Below are 13,911 nucleotides of genomic sequence, written 5' to 3' on the forward strand. Positions count from 1 at the left end.
CCGGAAAATTCTGCAATTGAGGGGCAGAACAGCTAGCAGGACTGCACCTGGGCTGCACTCCACAACCAGAAGGCTGGAGGGTCTGAAAATGGAGGGAATGGCTCTTGGGAGTGTGCTGAGATGGATTCTGATGGATTTGGGATGCCAGGAGGCCTGGGGAACAATAGAGATGTCGACCAGAAGTTGGTGTTGTTGGAATTGAAGGAGTGGATTGAGTTTTGAATTGCCACCTTGGACTTCATCAGCAGCACCAAGGTGGGCACAAGGAGGTGGCATCTTGGGCAGTCTTCAGAAGACCTGGCATAGGCATGCTACACCAGCTTCCATTTCCTTTGTTTATTTGTTTTGTACTTCTTTTGTTTTCAGCATCTTTGCTCTGGGCCTGAGCCCTCACCATCCCTTGTACCTGCATTGACCTCACTCTCATGTAACTAAATTTTTGCATTTCCAGAGGAGCTACTGCTCCTCTCGTCTTCCATAGTCTTAGACTCAGATAGGACGTTAAACCAATCAATCAATCAATCAATCAATTACACACCTCCGAAGCGGACGTACAACCTCCGGTCACCTCCGGAGCAGGCCTGTAACCTCCGAAGCGGGAGTATCAGAATTCTGCAAGCCCTGCTCTAGGACTTGCAACCCTGATACCTATCCAAATCAGTTCCGATTATTAACCGGTAACCAAACAAACCCACACGTAAGTATATAGACTGTTGCTGGTAGAGTTCTGTTCGGTACACAACGTCTTGTACCTACTTAGATACCGTACGTAGTAATTGATTTAGACTCCTAGCAAGTCCTAAAGGGCCTACTTGTAGCATCTTCGTGACATTAACGGGAGGTGTTGTGGGGTCTGCTTGTTTCCTCAGTTGCAGAATGAATGATTCGCTTTGCCAACCTGGAACACGCATGTCTTGTTGTATTTATGGAAGCAAAGAACAAGCTGTGCATGGAATTAGTAAGTGCAATAAAACCTTGAGTATAAAGAAATCAGCAATTTCATCTGCTGTTTGTTAAGTTGATATATAATATTTCAGAGCCGGTAGCTATGACGGAGTTCATAATACCATTTGCTTGCGCGTTCGTTATATTCTTCTTGTTTCCCACCAATGCTTCTTCTTTACGCGTCCTGACCCTGCAACTTCCCCACCGCCTCTGCCAGTGCTTCGCGCATTGCCCCAATAGCCCCATTTTCCGTGCTGATCCCAGAACCACCAACGCCCGAGCTCTTGGGCCAACTTCACCCACTCTTTCGCCTTTACACCATGCTTGACTTTGATAATCGACACCAGCTCGTCCATGGTCCACGCTATTGTCGGATTCGCCTCAGTGGGATCTGTCGCAATATCGGTGAAGCGCAAGGGAATGCTAGAGCAAAGAGGGAACACCAGTCGAAACGATGTGGAGGCTTCGCTGATTGCCAGGAGAGATCCGCCCGGGTTGATTGCGGAAAAGTGGAACGGCTGGAAGAAAGCCTTCCCAACACCGCCATCTGCAGTCAGGACGCTGTAGTTCAGATGGCGGATTAACGAGTTGCCTTGATACTTTGGCAGTAATGTTTTGGCCGTCTCAGCAGCCAGTTCCGGGAGAGAGTCGGTCTGCAGGAGGAGGTCGAGAACGGTTGGTATGACAGATAAAGGGGTCGTCGAAGCCTTCAACTGAATCTTTGGTAGGTCCGGGTGGACAAAGAGAAGCGGGATTGCGAAGTTTGAAATGTGGCCGTTGTTCACAGCAGATTGTGACTTATCCAGGGAGTTGAATGCGAGGCCGTGGTCTCCTGTCATGATGATGAGCGTTTCGTTGAGCGCGCCAACGTCGTGTAGCATCTGGAAGATGTCCGATACCCAATCGTCCTGGTACTTGATAGTATTCAAATACCCATCTAAGGGATCTTCAGGACGCCATCGCTGTTTGCTTAAGTATTCGGTGTGTCCGGCCCAATCCTTAGGCGTTGCGAATGGGTGGTGCGGAGAGCTCGTGAGGTGGGAGACGAAGAGTCGCTTTCGCTGTTGTCGGGCATCAATGAACATGTCGCGCAGGTAGTCGAGACTTTCTGTTTCAGGGTAGCCGAAGTAGTTCACCCATGGCCGCTTCGGAGGGTAGTGTCTCGATGTCGGGTCCGAAAGCACGCGTTCCGCAATGACGTTCCTAAACCCCATTTGTTCGTCCAACACGTCTTGCGAGTCAAACTGATCTGTGACCGATTGGACCATAGCAGACTCCCAAGGCCACGTTCGATGGTTGTCTGCATGACTTTCGTCACTTCTCCGTAGTTCTTCCGGGTGCTCTTTACGCACATGGGAGCTCATCGCCTGTAGGACCTGCGGCAAGCAAGACTGATAAATCTGACCTTTGGTCTCCTCGGTAAAGTCCACTGGCAACGGTTCTACACCACAGTGACTGCTAAGAAGACTCTTCAGGGTGTATGCTGCTTGTGTGATAGCTCCTTGAACATTTATACCACCCATACCATCCTTGAATGCATGTCTCCATGAACCATCAGCCACAGCATTGTCTTCTGTTCCAAAGCCGTCGGATTCCCCCGACAAAAACGTGGCAACGTTGGTGAGATTCCTAAGTTTTGTGTCGAGCTTCGCGCTTGCGTTGGAAGATACATAGGATGACATAATTGTCTTGTAAGCATGGCTGTTCTTCTTCAGCGGAAACATATCTTTACGCGTACTCTCGAGCGTGAGCAGCATCACGTTCTTGATTTTGGGCTTTTTGATTTTTATGCCATCCGCTAGAGCATCGAAAACGTCAGCATCGAGGTTGGACAGCTTCAGAGGGTCGCAAAGAGGCTCGTATCCAGGTCCAAACCCATGTCGGTGATGTCTCGGAGGTCCATCAGGTCGAAATTCGTTTTGTGTATTGTCTGAATATAGCCGGGAGGGAGGTGGAGGGGACCCACCACGAGGCGGGTGATTACGCAATGGAGGAGGAGAGCCGTGATATTCATGCCGAGGTGGAGGTGGAGGTGGAGGTGAATGATGCCCATGAGGGGGAGGCCCAGGCGGCGCGCAGCTATTGGGAGCATCACAACTTGGATGCTTGAGCCATGGTGGAGGTCCTGGTCCGTTTGCTCTGCTACATGTCGGCGAACGAGGCATCCAATCCAACGATTCAGGTTGACCAAAGTACTCCGTGAATCGGTCCCAAGGAAATAATACGCGCTCAACAGGGTGAGCCAAGCAAAACTCGGAATTTATAGGTTGGAACAAAGCTGCCTCAATGAGTGTCACTGGAAGTGACCCAGACATATGGGCGTATGGTGGTGTTCTTGGTCGGACAAGTTGTAGAAACAGAACTACAATGCTGCAAGTCAGAGTCGTAAAAGTAACAGCTATGGCTTTAGGTGTGTTGAGAGCTCCAAGGACAGGATCGCGGCTGGGAACGCGCTGCTCACGGGTGCCGAGCGATGAAGGCTGTTCCTCGAGAGGGATGAGCAATTCTTCGGCTTCTGTTTTCTTCGGCGCTTTTTTTGTAAGTTGATAGCTCTGTCGAAATGAGCAGCCGATGTTATCCAGCACATGTTCGACAGTATCGTAGAATCTTAGCGCGATAATCCATGCAGTGCTATACAAAATTGCAAACGCAACGATTAACGCAGGCAAGCCGGATAGTAGTAGGCCAAGGCCTCCGCTGCCCCCAAGGACTCTACTGGCTGCCATCCATTGTATTTCGCCGCCTGTTTCGACGAAGAAGGATATTTGTGCGGCGGAACAACCTGCCGTGAAAAGACTGTGACCACACATATTAGCGATTGTACAACAGAGGTCCAAACGGCATCGAAACCTACGCAAGAAAGGCTCCGATCGATCTCCTGACGGTAGATGCTTGACCGCCATTGTATTTATAAACAAGGATCTTGCTGCTGACAAGCAGGAGAACGTCTGGCAGCAGAAATGTAGGAAAGTAGAGAAGATAGAGAAGAATTGGCAATGATCCTGCGTGACTTCCGAGATGCAGTAGCTTTGCGGTAAAGTAGCTGACAAAGAACAAAGCAAATTGGTTCTTGGGCCTCAGGATTGCCTGAAAAGGCGCCAGGAAGTTGACCTGCATCGCATTGGAACAGACAGCGGCCGTGAGATCGTGAGTCGAGAATGCGCGAAGGAAGCCAGGGCAGGGTGGAAAGGAAAAGGAACGCTCGCGAAAATCAAGATCTGAGGCCACCAACACCGATCATTCTGCTGCGAGACATCACAGCCTCAGTAATACGGGGCGCCATCTGAGTAATGTCGCGCGCGGGTGTCGCGTGCACACATATAGCAGGACCGGGAAAATTCCTTCGCCGCAAAGACCACTTCATCCCGCTGCGAAAACGTGCTCTGCTTAGCGTGCTGCTCAGCTACCATAGCGACAACCTTTCAAACAACAGGATGCGGATTGAGCCCAGAGTGGAAGTGACGGCGGCGTCTCCGTAGAAGCTCCCCACAACCTCGGGAAGGAAGTTGATAGGTGTCTAGGGACGGCTGAGCCTTGCCAATATTAGATTAGCTACCTCTAAATAAGGCGGCTGGGTCAGCCTTGTCTGTTGCGCTATTATTCAGGGTGATGACAAGCGCAGTTCCAGACGCACTAAGACGTGAAATGGTAACCAAGCACGTGCTTTTCAGGAGATCATCAGGGGTCTTTAAATCGCTGAAGTGGACCTCCTCCGCCCGCGGACGGCGCTGCGATGTTGCATGCTGTAGGGGCGCGACTGGACTCTGCCACCAACACATCGATGGGAGTCCAGGGATGCTCCACGGATCTTGTTTCTGAACTGTTGAACACGAGGTGGGAGCATTGTGGCGCCGCTTGATAAAGTCTGGCTATGTCGCAGCTGCCCAAGCTGGCTATCGCTTGGAATCACCGGTGAGCGTCGCGCTGTGCACCTGTACGACGTTGTCGGCGGTGGCCTTGATTCGGGCTGAGTCGTGTGCGCTCTCTTGGGGAAATATGCTGGAGACGGCATGGCGTTGCTGTTTGCTCGAAGCGACGTCTCTTGTAAGAACCTCCAAGATCCACGAGAAGTACGTGCCCAGACACTGCACCCCGCAATGCACACTCCAAGACCTGAGTGCTGGACCCCGAAACCAGCCCTTCTCTGCAGCGAATGATGCGCTCTGCCTCGTGCACTTAGACTTACAACTTGCGTGACTTGCGAATATTGCGGCACGGTTGAAGCCTCCGGAGGGAGTAACTCGATGCAGAGATGCAGAAACAATGTGTTTTCTAAGGCGGGTCGCACCCATGTCTTGTGTTTCTTGCGTGCAGATTAGCATGAGAACAATCACACTGCACGCATTAATTCTGACAAGACAGAGGTAGCGATGCGGACAATCGTCAAAATCTAGCATAATCAATACCTGAGTGCTACTGGGTTCAGGTTCAGCACGTGGCAAACCTTGTTTAGTCGAAGCGTTGCTTTGTTGACAGTCAACTCTGTATCAGCTGGAGGTTCGAAATTTTGTCAAGCTGATCATACTGACCACGGGGAATCTACCCCGCCTCTCATGTTTCATAGAAAACTGGTGATAAGCCCGGGCCACCCACAAAAATCTGCCATGCAAACTTTGGTATCAACACTATGAATAGAGTAGAATTACAGCACAGCTATATAGTATTTATAGCTAAATCTTAGTTGTGTGACCTTCTGTAACATCCCGGCATTCAATCAGGCACCCAGGATATTTTTTGATGGTTTTGTTGATGTTGTGTGGGTCTAAACTTGCCCATACTTGATAGAAGCGTGCCATCCCTTCACTTTTTGAGCAACATGTACGCCTATAAAACTTTTCCTTTGATGGGGAGACCCAGGTTTCCATGATACTTAAGTCTGGACTCTTTGAGCATCCAGTTATATACTCTCAGCCATGTAAATGCATATAATTGAGTGTCTTTTTGCAGGTGTGTGATGAGTCCTTATCCAGGTACAAGCACCACTCTCCACCACGGTGAAGAAGCTCACTTTGGAGAGCAGGAAGGATCTTTTCTGTGAACACTTTGCTTGTCATCTTGCCATTGGAGTGAGAGGTTTTGTAGGGCATACACCATGCAAAGTCATACCCTAGTATGCAGAACAAGTGGAACTTCTTCTCCTTCTTCTCTTCCTCTGTGTCTTGTTTATGGTGCTTGTTGTACTGCACATTTTGTGTTTTGTTTCTTTAATCCTTGCCTTTCCTCCTCTTGATCTTGCGTTTATGCCGGGGGCCAGTTTTCCAGTGCAATTCATCACACCATAACACATCCTTCTAGTGTTTACCCCTTGGCCAAGCCTGTAGTTGCTCACCAGACCACTTCTGACGCTCTATTTGACGCTCTAGCAGGTGCTCCTCTTGCGCTGCTATGTGCTCAGTGATAGGAGCAATCTCATTCACACGGCGCCAGATAGTAACCCTTGAATATGCTTCCTTGTTGTGCTTTGTAACTACCCCTGCCTCAATCTGTATATCCTGCCAGGTCTCTGCTTTCTTCTCAAACGCACAATGATCAACGTAGTCAGCAATAGCTTAGTATTAGAGTTTTTTTAATCTCTTCTAGCTAAAGAGCTGGACTATCTCAAAGAGTACTAGAAATAGGCTGTTTTGGTGAGGATTTTGGCGCATTACGCGAATTCGCGCATTACGCGCACGGACACGGTAACGCTATGCCCATCGTTCACGAGCCGGTGGTAGATCACAGAAGGTGTATGCAGACCAGAGGTTGCGACGCTAAGAAGCTGGGCGTATTCGTACCTTTTGGTACTGAGAGGTAGGTACACTGTTGTAGCCTCAACACGGCCCTTGAGGTTGTCCTGGTTGTAGGACGAATCGATTTATTGGTTAACCTTGACGTCATGACTACAATTACAACGTCTACTCGAACAACACAATAAAGCTGAACCTCAACGTTTTGCAAGCAGATTTCCAGCCAAATCCCTTACATCCGCCTAAGTCTAATGTTCGAAATGTCAGTCCCGGCCACAGGCAAATCCGGAAAGGACACGCGCGCTTCAGCGTTGGAGAACGAGTTTGAGAAGCGCCCCGACCCAGTAGCTCTTACTCAGAACCCAGATCCCTCAAAGGACTCATCCTCAGGCGTGGACTACGAACCTTATCCGGAGAAGTCCATCCAGCTTGAACCAGAAAGAGAGCAGATCGTGCAGGCGATATGTAATTTGTACTCGGGTAGCGCGAGCAAAGAAGACATGATGGTCTACGCCGAGGAAGCAATCTACGATGATCCATGGAGTTACTGCGATACACGATATAAAATTGCCGGCCAGTGGTACGGTAGGTGGTTGTCTTAAACTATCGCGGAGGTCTTCATGAAACTTCGAGATTGCTGACATGCGATCTCAGGCATTCCCAAGATCATGAAATCGACAAGGACTATCAAGACACAAGTTGTATCTTCGAAGCCAGACGAGATCATCTTCAAGCTTCAACAGGAATACACCCCAAAGCCAATGCCGATCGCCAAGAAGGTGAACAGCTTGGTCACACTCACTCTCGATCAAAACGGGAAGGTCAGATACCACAAGGACATGTGGAACGAGAAAGATTACAGCCATGAGGGTCTTGGCAAGATCATGAAGGAGCTCAACGGGGACCACTTGACAAAGATTACACAGCCACCAGAGGATCTGTAACAGGATGGAGTGTGCGAAGAATTCCAGTACGCACTCACTTACACTAGAGCATCAAGCGAAATGTGAAACCCCTTGTTCTGTCGCGAATGACGGCTATCGACTGCAGCAATTAGCGTAGCACAATGTTCAAGTGAGGAGAGGACTTATAAAAAGTGTGCCGTTCCAGTGGAACGGCTATCAGAACCACCCAGACAACCTCTCACCACGAGCACCCTCTTTCACGCCACTGTTCACAAGAATGACTAGGCCTGAATTTGCATCGAGCAAGCCCCCAAAATCCGACCAGAAGCACTTCGCATAAGACCGTCTTTGTAACCATCGAGTTCACAACTGCATGAAACATAGAGAGACAGGCCAAATGCTGCAGATCATGATCGTGGACAGGCCTAGGCCTTGAGCCTCACTCTCGAGAGGTCCCACTTTCAAAGTCTTGTGGAACGCAATACGCACACGGTCATAACTCGCCATGTCACAGCCGATGGTGTCCTCGATTGAGATCGCCTTATATGCTTGGTGCTTCCAAATAGCGGCCATTTTCCAGAGGTTTGATCGAAGCCACTCAGACGAAGTTTCGCGCAAACAGCGGCGCTTGAAAAGAAGCCACTTCATTATCTCGTTAAGCACCGTTGCACTCCACTTCATACCATGACTCTGACCACGTGAGCAGCCCCTAGCCCGGACTGCAGAAGCCTCGCGCAAGGTTCTCCTTGGGCACCGCCATCTTGGGTTGAAGTCCTCAAGAGCTTCTCTCCGTATGTGTTGGCATGACTCTCAGAGACAAGTTTTTGATTGCTCTCCGGTCTGTGTTGAGCCGTAGGGCGATGGTATGCGGACAAAAAACATCCTCAAAAACCGCAATGAGCCTCACAACAAGTATGGCTCGTTTGAAGAAAAGGGTAGACGCTCGTCTAACAACGTACGCTGAACATACGATTTGACGATTGACGCGACTGGTCGAATAACACGTTTAAGTGACAGGCGCCGGGTTGCAAAACCGTGGCACAGACTCAACAGCTTTCAGACAGCGTGGATGGTTGGCAATCTGGTTAGGACTCACGTCCTTGTTGGAGAGATGCACGGGAAGCAACGTCGAAGCCACATCTTCATTCAATGTGGTTGTCGCAGAATAGTAGCACTGCTGACTGTGTCCAACGAAGACAATGACCGTCGTACGTACTCGAGCAAGTTCAAGGCACCGGCTCCGGAGCGTGACGGACTGCCATAGAGAGACGACGCCAACCTGAAACGCATTAAGACCTCGCTGGGCTTACGCCTTTCCGACGAGTGGATCTTGCGGCGGCCGGGGCCAAACAGGTTGACATGCTTGTGTGTCAGGCTTACTCCAAACGTCCGTGCTCTGCCTACGCAGTTGAGTTGCTTCGAGAGGTCGTAGGAACATATCTTTGATGCTGGTACTCGGTATGGCAGCTCCTCTGTGAGAACCGGCAAAGAGTGAGATTGAGGCTTGGACATCTTTCGGATCCCAAAGGCGATCCTCATATGAGGTGCCCGACATTTTCCACCAGAGTACTCCAACCTACGTGACCGAAGCAGCCTCAGAGTTATCCATCTTGACCAGAGTCTGTTGCACGGATGAGAGTGTCGACGTGGTTCTCGAGGAGAACTTTAACGCCCCAACAGGCACATGACACACCAATTTGAGCCAAAGCTCCCGTACCTCGAGCCTCCCTTTGGCGCGTAGTCTCAGGGCAACCACTGGGGTGAGATGCCAGGCGACTAAGGCTGATCGGAAGGTCGGCGACATGACCGCAAAGCTTTTCACCGCGCAAGGCGCAGCGAATACCAGAAGATGATTAGGGTTAAGATCCGAGCCTGCCCTCCTCATACGCAAGTACGGTCCAACATGCCTCGAAGCCGGGTTAGGAGCCTCTGGCGAGTGTCGGGCGTACACAACGTGTGAGGCGCAGCGAACCGCATTCCACGTGGAAGACAGACATCGGTAGCTGTAGGGAGAGTGATATGCAGTCGAGCTTGTAGAAAGCGAGAGAAGATATGGTGCTCATGAAGACTTGCGCGAAGTTCCCACCGTTGAGGGCATTTTCAGGTGAAGTTGTCCATGGTCTGGTGAAGCCCTGGATGCGAGTGGAGCGAACTGAGCACAGAATGAATACGAAGCGTTATGTGGCGATTGGTAGTTGGGGTAGTGTTGTGTTGAAGGGCAACAACGGCCGACGCGCCTTCCAAGGTTGGGGACGCGACAACGCTAGTAAGCGATCACGTGGGCCATTGACTAAGCAAGACATGTTCCTTTGCTGCCAAACCCAGCGTCGACCAATACCTCAATATCAACTTTGACGCCATGGGAGTTGTCGAACAAGCAGTGGATGCCGCTGCAAGCTTTGTGGGCCCCTTTGTAGACGCGGGTGCAAAGCATGCTGCTCAACCCAGTGGTGAAGGAGACCTCGACAACGCCAGGCTGGTGCGAGAAGCCATAGAACACCTGCAGGCTATCAACACCGCAGATCTGGCTGCAGACCCGGACGCTCCCTACGATGCATCTCTTGCCGGTGTTGTGTATGGGCTGTTAGATCTCACTGCATCACTTGGCATTCTTCCATATCTATCTTCCGGTGTTGCATTCAGCCAACGCCCACGATCTGTTCTAATAGCAACTTTCACTGTCTCCCCGCGTCAACACAAAGAGCTGTTGTCGGAAACTGTTCCTCCGCTGCTTTCCATCTTAGCACAAAAAGAGGGCACGGGTCTACAGCCTCTCCTTGCTCAACGGTCTCTACCTGACATCATCTCTGCGCTCGCAGAACTTGCATTCTCGCCTCAGCATACTCAACAAGTCCATTCCACATTTGAGCCCGCTTATAACGATCTGCTCACTCGGACTCCTACGTCTCGCCTGCTACCAATACTTACCACGTTCCTCCAGCAGCCGCTCCCAGCATGGTTGAAGCCTCGGATGGGAAAAGAGCTTGCCACAGTGCCCATCCGTGCTCATGGAGTCCGGCATGTCATCGAGTTCCTCTCACTCTCCTATCTGTCCAAGAACTCGCAGGTCCCACGAGACGCATCTGGGCCACAGTCGCGGATTCCAATCCCTTTAGAAGCCGTAACACAAGCATCAAAATTGTTGACATCACCTCCAAGCGGGATAAGTCAAGACGCTTGGATTCAGAAATTGGAACCCCAGCTGTGGAGTCTGCTAGATGGGAACGAAGTTAGAGAATTGAGCAGAGCCGCAGGGCAGATTATTGCAGGAGGTATTCTCAGCAAGAGAACTACAGGTGCGCCTGGCACGACAGGATGGAAAATATTTGCTCAGCCGATCCTGGAAACTGTCTATCCCAAAGACACTGCAACAGCAGTGCTACGAAACAGCACCAAAGATCGAGTCCTTGTACAAGATCAAGACCTGCTCCTTGCTCTGCAACGACTAGCTGTCATTACGACATCGTATTCACATGCAGGACTCATCAAAAGACTCACCGGACCCATACTCCTTCCCCTTTGGGCTCTGCTCAACTATGCTCGGTCGAAGCGGTCGCTCGACAAATTATGGATCGATCTACCGCGCAACATTATCGCAAGATACATTACTATCGCTTGCGATCCGAAGCAAGTAGATACTATTGCGACCAACCTATTCTGGGATGGGCCCTCTGACTGGACTTTTGGTCCAGGCACCAAAGGTGGCATTGAGACTCGAATGCGACGGAACGAAGGCCCTAGTGGTGTTCAAGGGATGGAATCCATCCTCTCACGTATCAATGACCTTACCGGACGGATTGACCTCCTTGTCTCTCTGCTTGCAGATGCTAAGGTTTCGGACGACGTCGTAGGCCTCATCTTCCTTCAAGTCACAAAGCGTTGGCTTAGTCCCAATCGGAATTCGAAAGCGACACTGCTCCTTGAATCTGATGATGATCCACTCACGGCATTGACAGATGCAAAGCTCTCGGAAGCATTAGCTTCCAGGTTCAGAGACAGTTTCGCAAGATCACCACAACACATCATCGAACTTATGGGTCAGCTGCTTCAGAATTATGTTGCTAATCACCAAGCAAGATCAGAACGACAGGTAAAGTCACAGAAACCAAGCAGGGCAAACTTAGGGAGCATAGTGGCGCTCAAATCAGCGACTGGGAACAAAAGTAATGAAGGCGATACATCAGAAGATGATCTTGTCGCCTTCGCTATCAGCATCCTCAACACAGTGGTAGCGACACCCAAATTCAAACGAACACCCGCAAATCAGGCTCTACTTTCGCAAATTACTGGGCACTTGCAGTACCTGATACACGTTCAGGACCAGGCCCCCTTCTCGCAAGTCATCGCCAACTCCGCGCGTAGCCTCCTGCAAGTTCTCAGCCCTTCACCACTTATCTCAGACCCGACCAAAGTTAATGTCGATCCTCTCGCCTCCCATCGAACCACACTCCAAGCAGCACTCCAGGACCTCACCTCTCCTGAGGCCCCAAATCGCACATGGTCACTTTCAACCCTTCACACACTGATCAGAGAGCCCTCCTCTTTTCCAGTCATCGACGTCCCGAGAACAACCCACCTCATCCTTTCCGCCTCTCTCGCAGACCCAGAATCCTACGTTCATAGCGCCGCGATCCCCGTCCTGGTCACTCTCGCTCTCCGCGCACCACACCCAACCAACAATGTCCTCGTGGATGCATTTCTCGATGTGGATGAACGCAGTCTCAAGCCCTCGAAGGGTCGAATGACAGACGAGAAAGAGCGGGAATTACAAGAAGCGCTAGACTACCGCCTGCGCGTTGGCGAGGTCCTCAACAACGTTGTCCTTGCCGACGACTTCTGGCACGACAAGAGTAACACAGGAGTGGCGTACACTAGCATCAAGCACATTACCTCAGCTTGTCTATTCTTGGCTTCGCGGCGCGGTCAACGCCACAAAACGCAGTCTTACCGCCAAGCTGTATCGCTGCAAATCGCGCAGCAGCAGGACGAAGCAGAAGCCGCGTGGGGCGGTCCGATACCCAACGTCTTCGAGCCCGATGGCGAGGCTTCGGCCGCCGATAAAGCAGACTACGAGGCACTGAGTAAAATTGTCAAAGGGTGGGAAGACACAGGTATCGAAGAGGATGTGAGGATTCGTGCGAGCGCGATGAGTATCTTTGGCACGGTGCTGGAGAAGCGATTAGGTTTTGTTGGGCAGGCAACGGTGGACGCGGGGCTGCAGACTGCACTGCTGGTACTGACGATGGAGACGGCTGAGGCGTTCTTCATGCTGAGACGAGCGGCAGTGTTAGTTGTTATGGGGCTTCTGAGAGCGCTGGACGAGGCGTTAGATGCTGGTGAAAATAGTAGTGTGGGTTTGGGCATGAAGCAACAGCATGAGGTGGAGAGGGTGCTCAGATGGGTGAGGGATGAGGATGGGGATGAGCTTGTAAGGGACCATGCGGCGAGTGTGGTGGACGGGCTGGAGACATTGCGGATGAAGACGCTGTACAGGGTCAGAGATGAGGGCATGAAGCTGGGACCGGATCTGGGGCTTGAGGGTGGGCTGAGGGGCCTCAATGTCAGGCCTGATATAGATGATGGACAGGGGAAACGGAGGATGGTTGTGGAAGAGATCGAATAGCACAGCGCTACCTCTATATAGCTCGAATCAATGTCAATGTCCTTCGAAGCTCGTCCTCCACCTGCGCCGTGTGCGCATGTTGTGTGGTATCAGGTAGTCGTCTTGTGCCAAACCACGCAGTCGCGCCGTCAAGCGCAGAAGTCTGCGTTTCGTGCCTCTCTTCTCATTCGTAGTGCCATTCGTCTGATCCTTTTGATATCATGTTTTCAACCCAGGATGCCAGGCTCAACCGCTCATCGCCGTATCCTTGCTCTCCTTCGCCTCGACTCCATCAGCCTGTCCAATCCAAAGCACGTTATTGCATCGTATTAAGACCTGGCCGAGTGTTCCTGAGCTGACGCCGTTGACGAATTCTTCGGTGTTGGAGAGCTGGATGTTCATGTAGAGGTCGACGGACACGAGTCTGCCCTTGTATTCGGTCTCGCCCCACTTGAGGCGCACGACAATGTCTTTGTCGACGCTGTAGCTGGTCAGTATACTGTAGACGGTGTGGACGCCGCGCGCATGGGTGTGGTGGCCGCAATGGGCGTCTGGAGTGTTGCAACGTACAGGCTCTGGAGCAGCGGTCGGGGGTTAAAGGGTGCGACGGCCTAGGAAACTGTTAGCAGCGAGCGTTACTAATACCATGCGCGCACTTACAGCCATGTTTGCGACTGTGATGTGATTGTCGTGAATGCAGTCTCAAGCTCTCGACAGTCGCGCATCGTCGCGC

At 51.2% G+C, this 13,911-nt stretch overlaps 6 protein-coding genes across 6 annotated transcripts; 2 read left to right on the top strand and 4 right to left on the bottom strand.

The window, feature by feature from the left end:
- Nucleotides 1-1,012: 1,012 nt before the first annotated feature.
- Nucleotides 1,013-4,461, bottom strand: BU25DRAFT_406405 (alkaline phosphatase-like protein). The gene is made up of 2 exons (XM_033705264.1): nt 3,800-4,461; nt 1,013-3,741 (listed from the first exon to the last, which is right to left on the bottom strand). The coding sequence occupies exons 1-2, from the start codon at nt 4,060-4,062 to the stop codon at nt 1,086-1,088; spliced, it is 2,919 nt and encodes a 972-aa protein (XP_033566063.1). The 5' UTR covers nt 4,063-4,461; the 3' UTR covers nt 1,013-1,085.
- A 219-nt stretch (nt 4,462-4,680) lies between these two features.
- Nucleotides 4,681-5,548, bottom strand: BU25DRAFT_406406 (uncharacterized protein). The gene has a single exon (XM_033705265.1). It carries the CDS (start codon nt 5,340-5,342, stop codon nt 4,839-4,841), a length of 504 nt encoding a protein of 167 aa, XP_033566064.1. The 5' UTR covers nt 5,343-5,548; the 3' UTR covers nt 4,681-4,838.
- Nucleotides 5,549-5,566: 18 nt separating this feature from the next.
- On the bottom strand, nt 5,567-5,858 carry BU25DRAFT_406407 (uncharacterized protein). Its single transcript, XM_033705266.1, has one exon. The coding sequence runs from the start codon at nt 5,808-5,810 to the stop codon at nt 5,616-5,618; it is 195 nt and encodes a 64-aa protein (XP_033566065.1). The 5' UTR covers nt 5,811-5,858; the 3' UTR covers nt 5,567-5,615.
- A 995-nt stretch (nt 5,859-6,853) lies between these two features.
- BU25DRAFT_487467 (uncharacterized protein) lies at nt 6,854-7,716 on the top strand. Its single transcript, XM_033711283.1, has 2 exons — nt 6,854-7,256; nt 7,326-7,716. Exons 1-2 carry the CDS (start codon nt 6,923-6,925, stop codon nt 7,613-7,615), a joined length of 624 nt encoding a protein of 207 aa, XP_033566066.1. The 5' UTR covers nt 6,854-6,922; the 3' UTR covers nt 7,616-7,716.
- A 2,206-nt stretch (nt 7,717-9,922) lies between these two features.
- Nucleotides 9,923-13,466, top strand: BU25DRAFT_135353 (uncharacterized protein). The gene has a single exon (XM_033700552.1). It carries the CDS (start codon nt 9,936-9,938, stop codon nt 13,197-13,199), a length of 3,264 nt encoding a protein of 1,087 aa, XP_033566067.1. The 5' UTR covers nt 9,923-9,935; the 3' UTR covers nt 13,200-13,466.
- On the bottom strand, nt 13,186-13,883 carry BU25DRAFT_406411 (small nuclear ribonucleoprotein F). Its single transcript, XM_033705267.1, has 3 exons — nt 13,839-13,883; nt 13,749-13,789; nt 13,186-13,659 (listed from the first exon to the last, which is right to left on the bottom strand). Exons 1-3 carry the CDS (start codon nt 13,842-13,844, stop codon nt 13,425-13,427), a joined length of 282 nt encoding a protein of 93 aa, XP_033566068.1. The 5' UTR covers nt 13,845-13,883; the 3' UTR covers nt 13,186-13,424.
- Between the last annotated feature and the right edge of the window lie 28 nt (nt 13,884-13,911).

Source organism: Macroventuria anomochaeta, assembly GCF_010093625.1.
Source record: "Macroventuria anomochaeta strain CBS 525.71 unplaced genomic scaffold BU25scaffold_3, whole genome shotgun sequence".
Lineage (NCBI taxonomy): Eukaryota > Fungi > Ascomycota > Dothideomycetes > Pleosporales > Didymellaceae > Macroventuria > Macroventuria anomochaeta.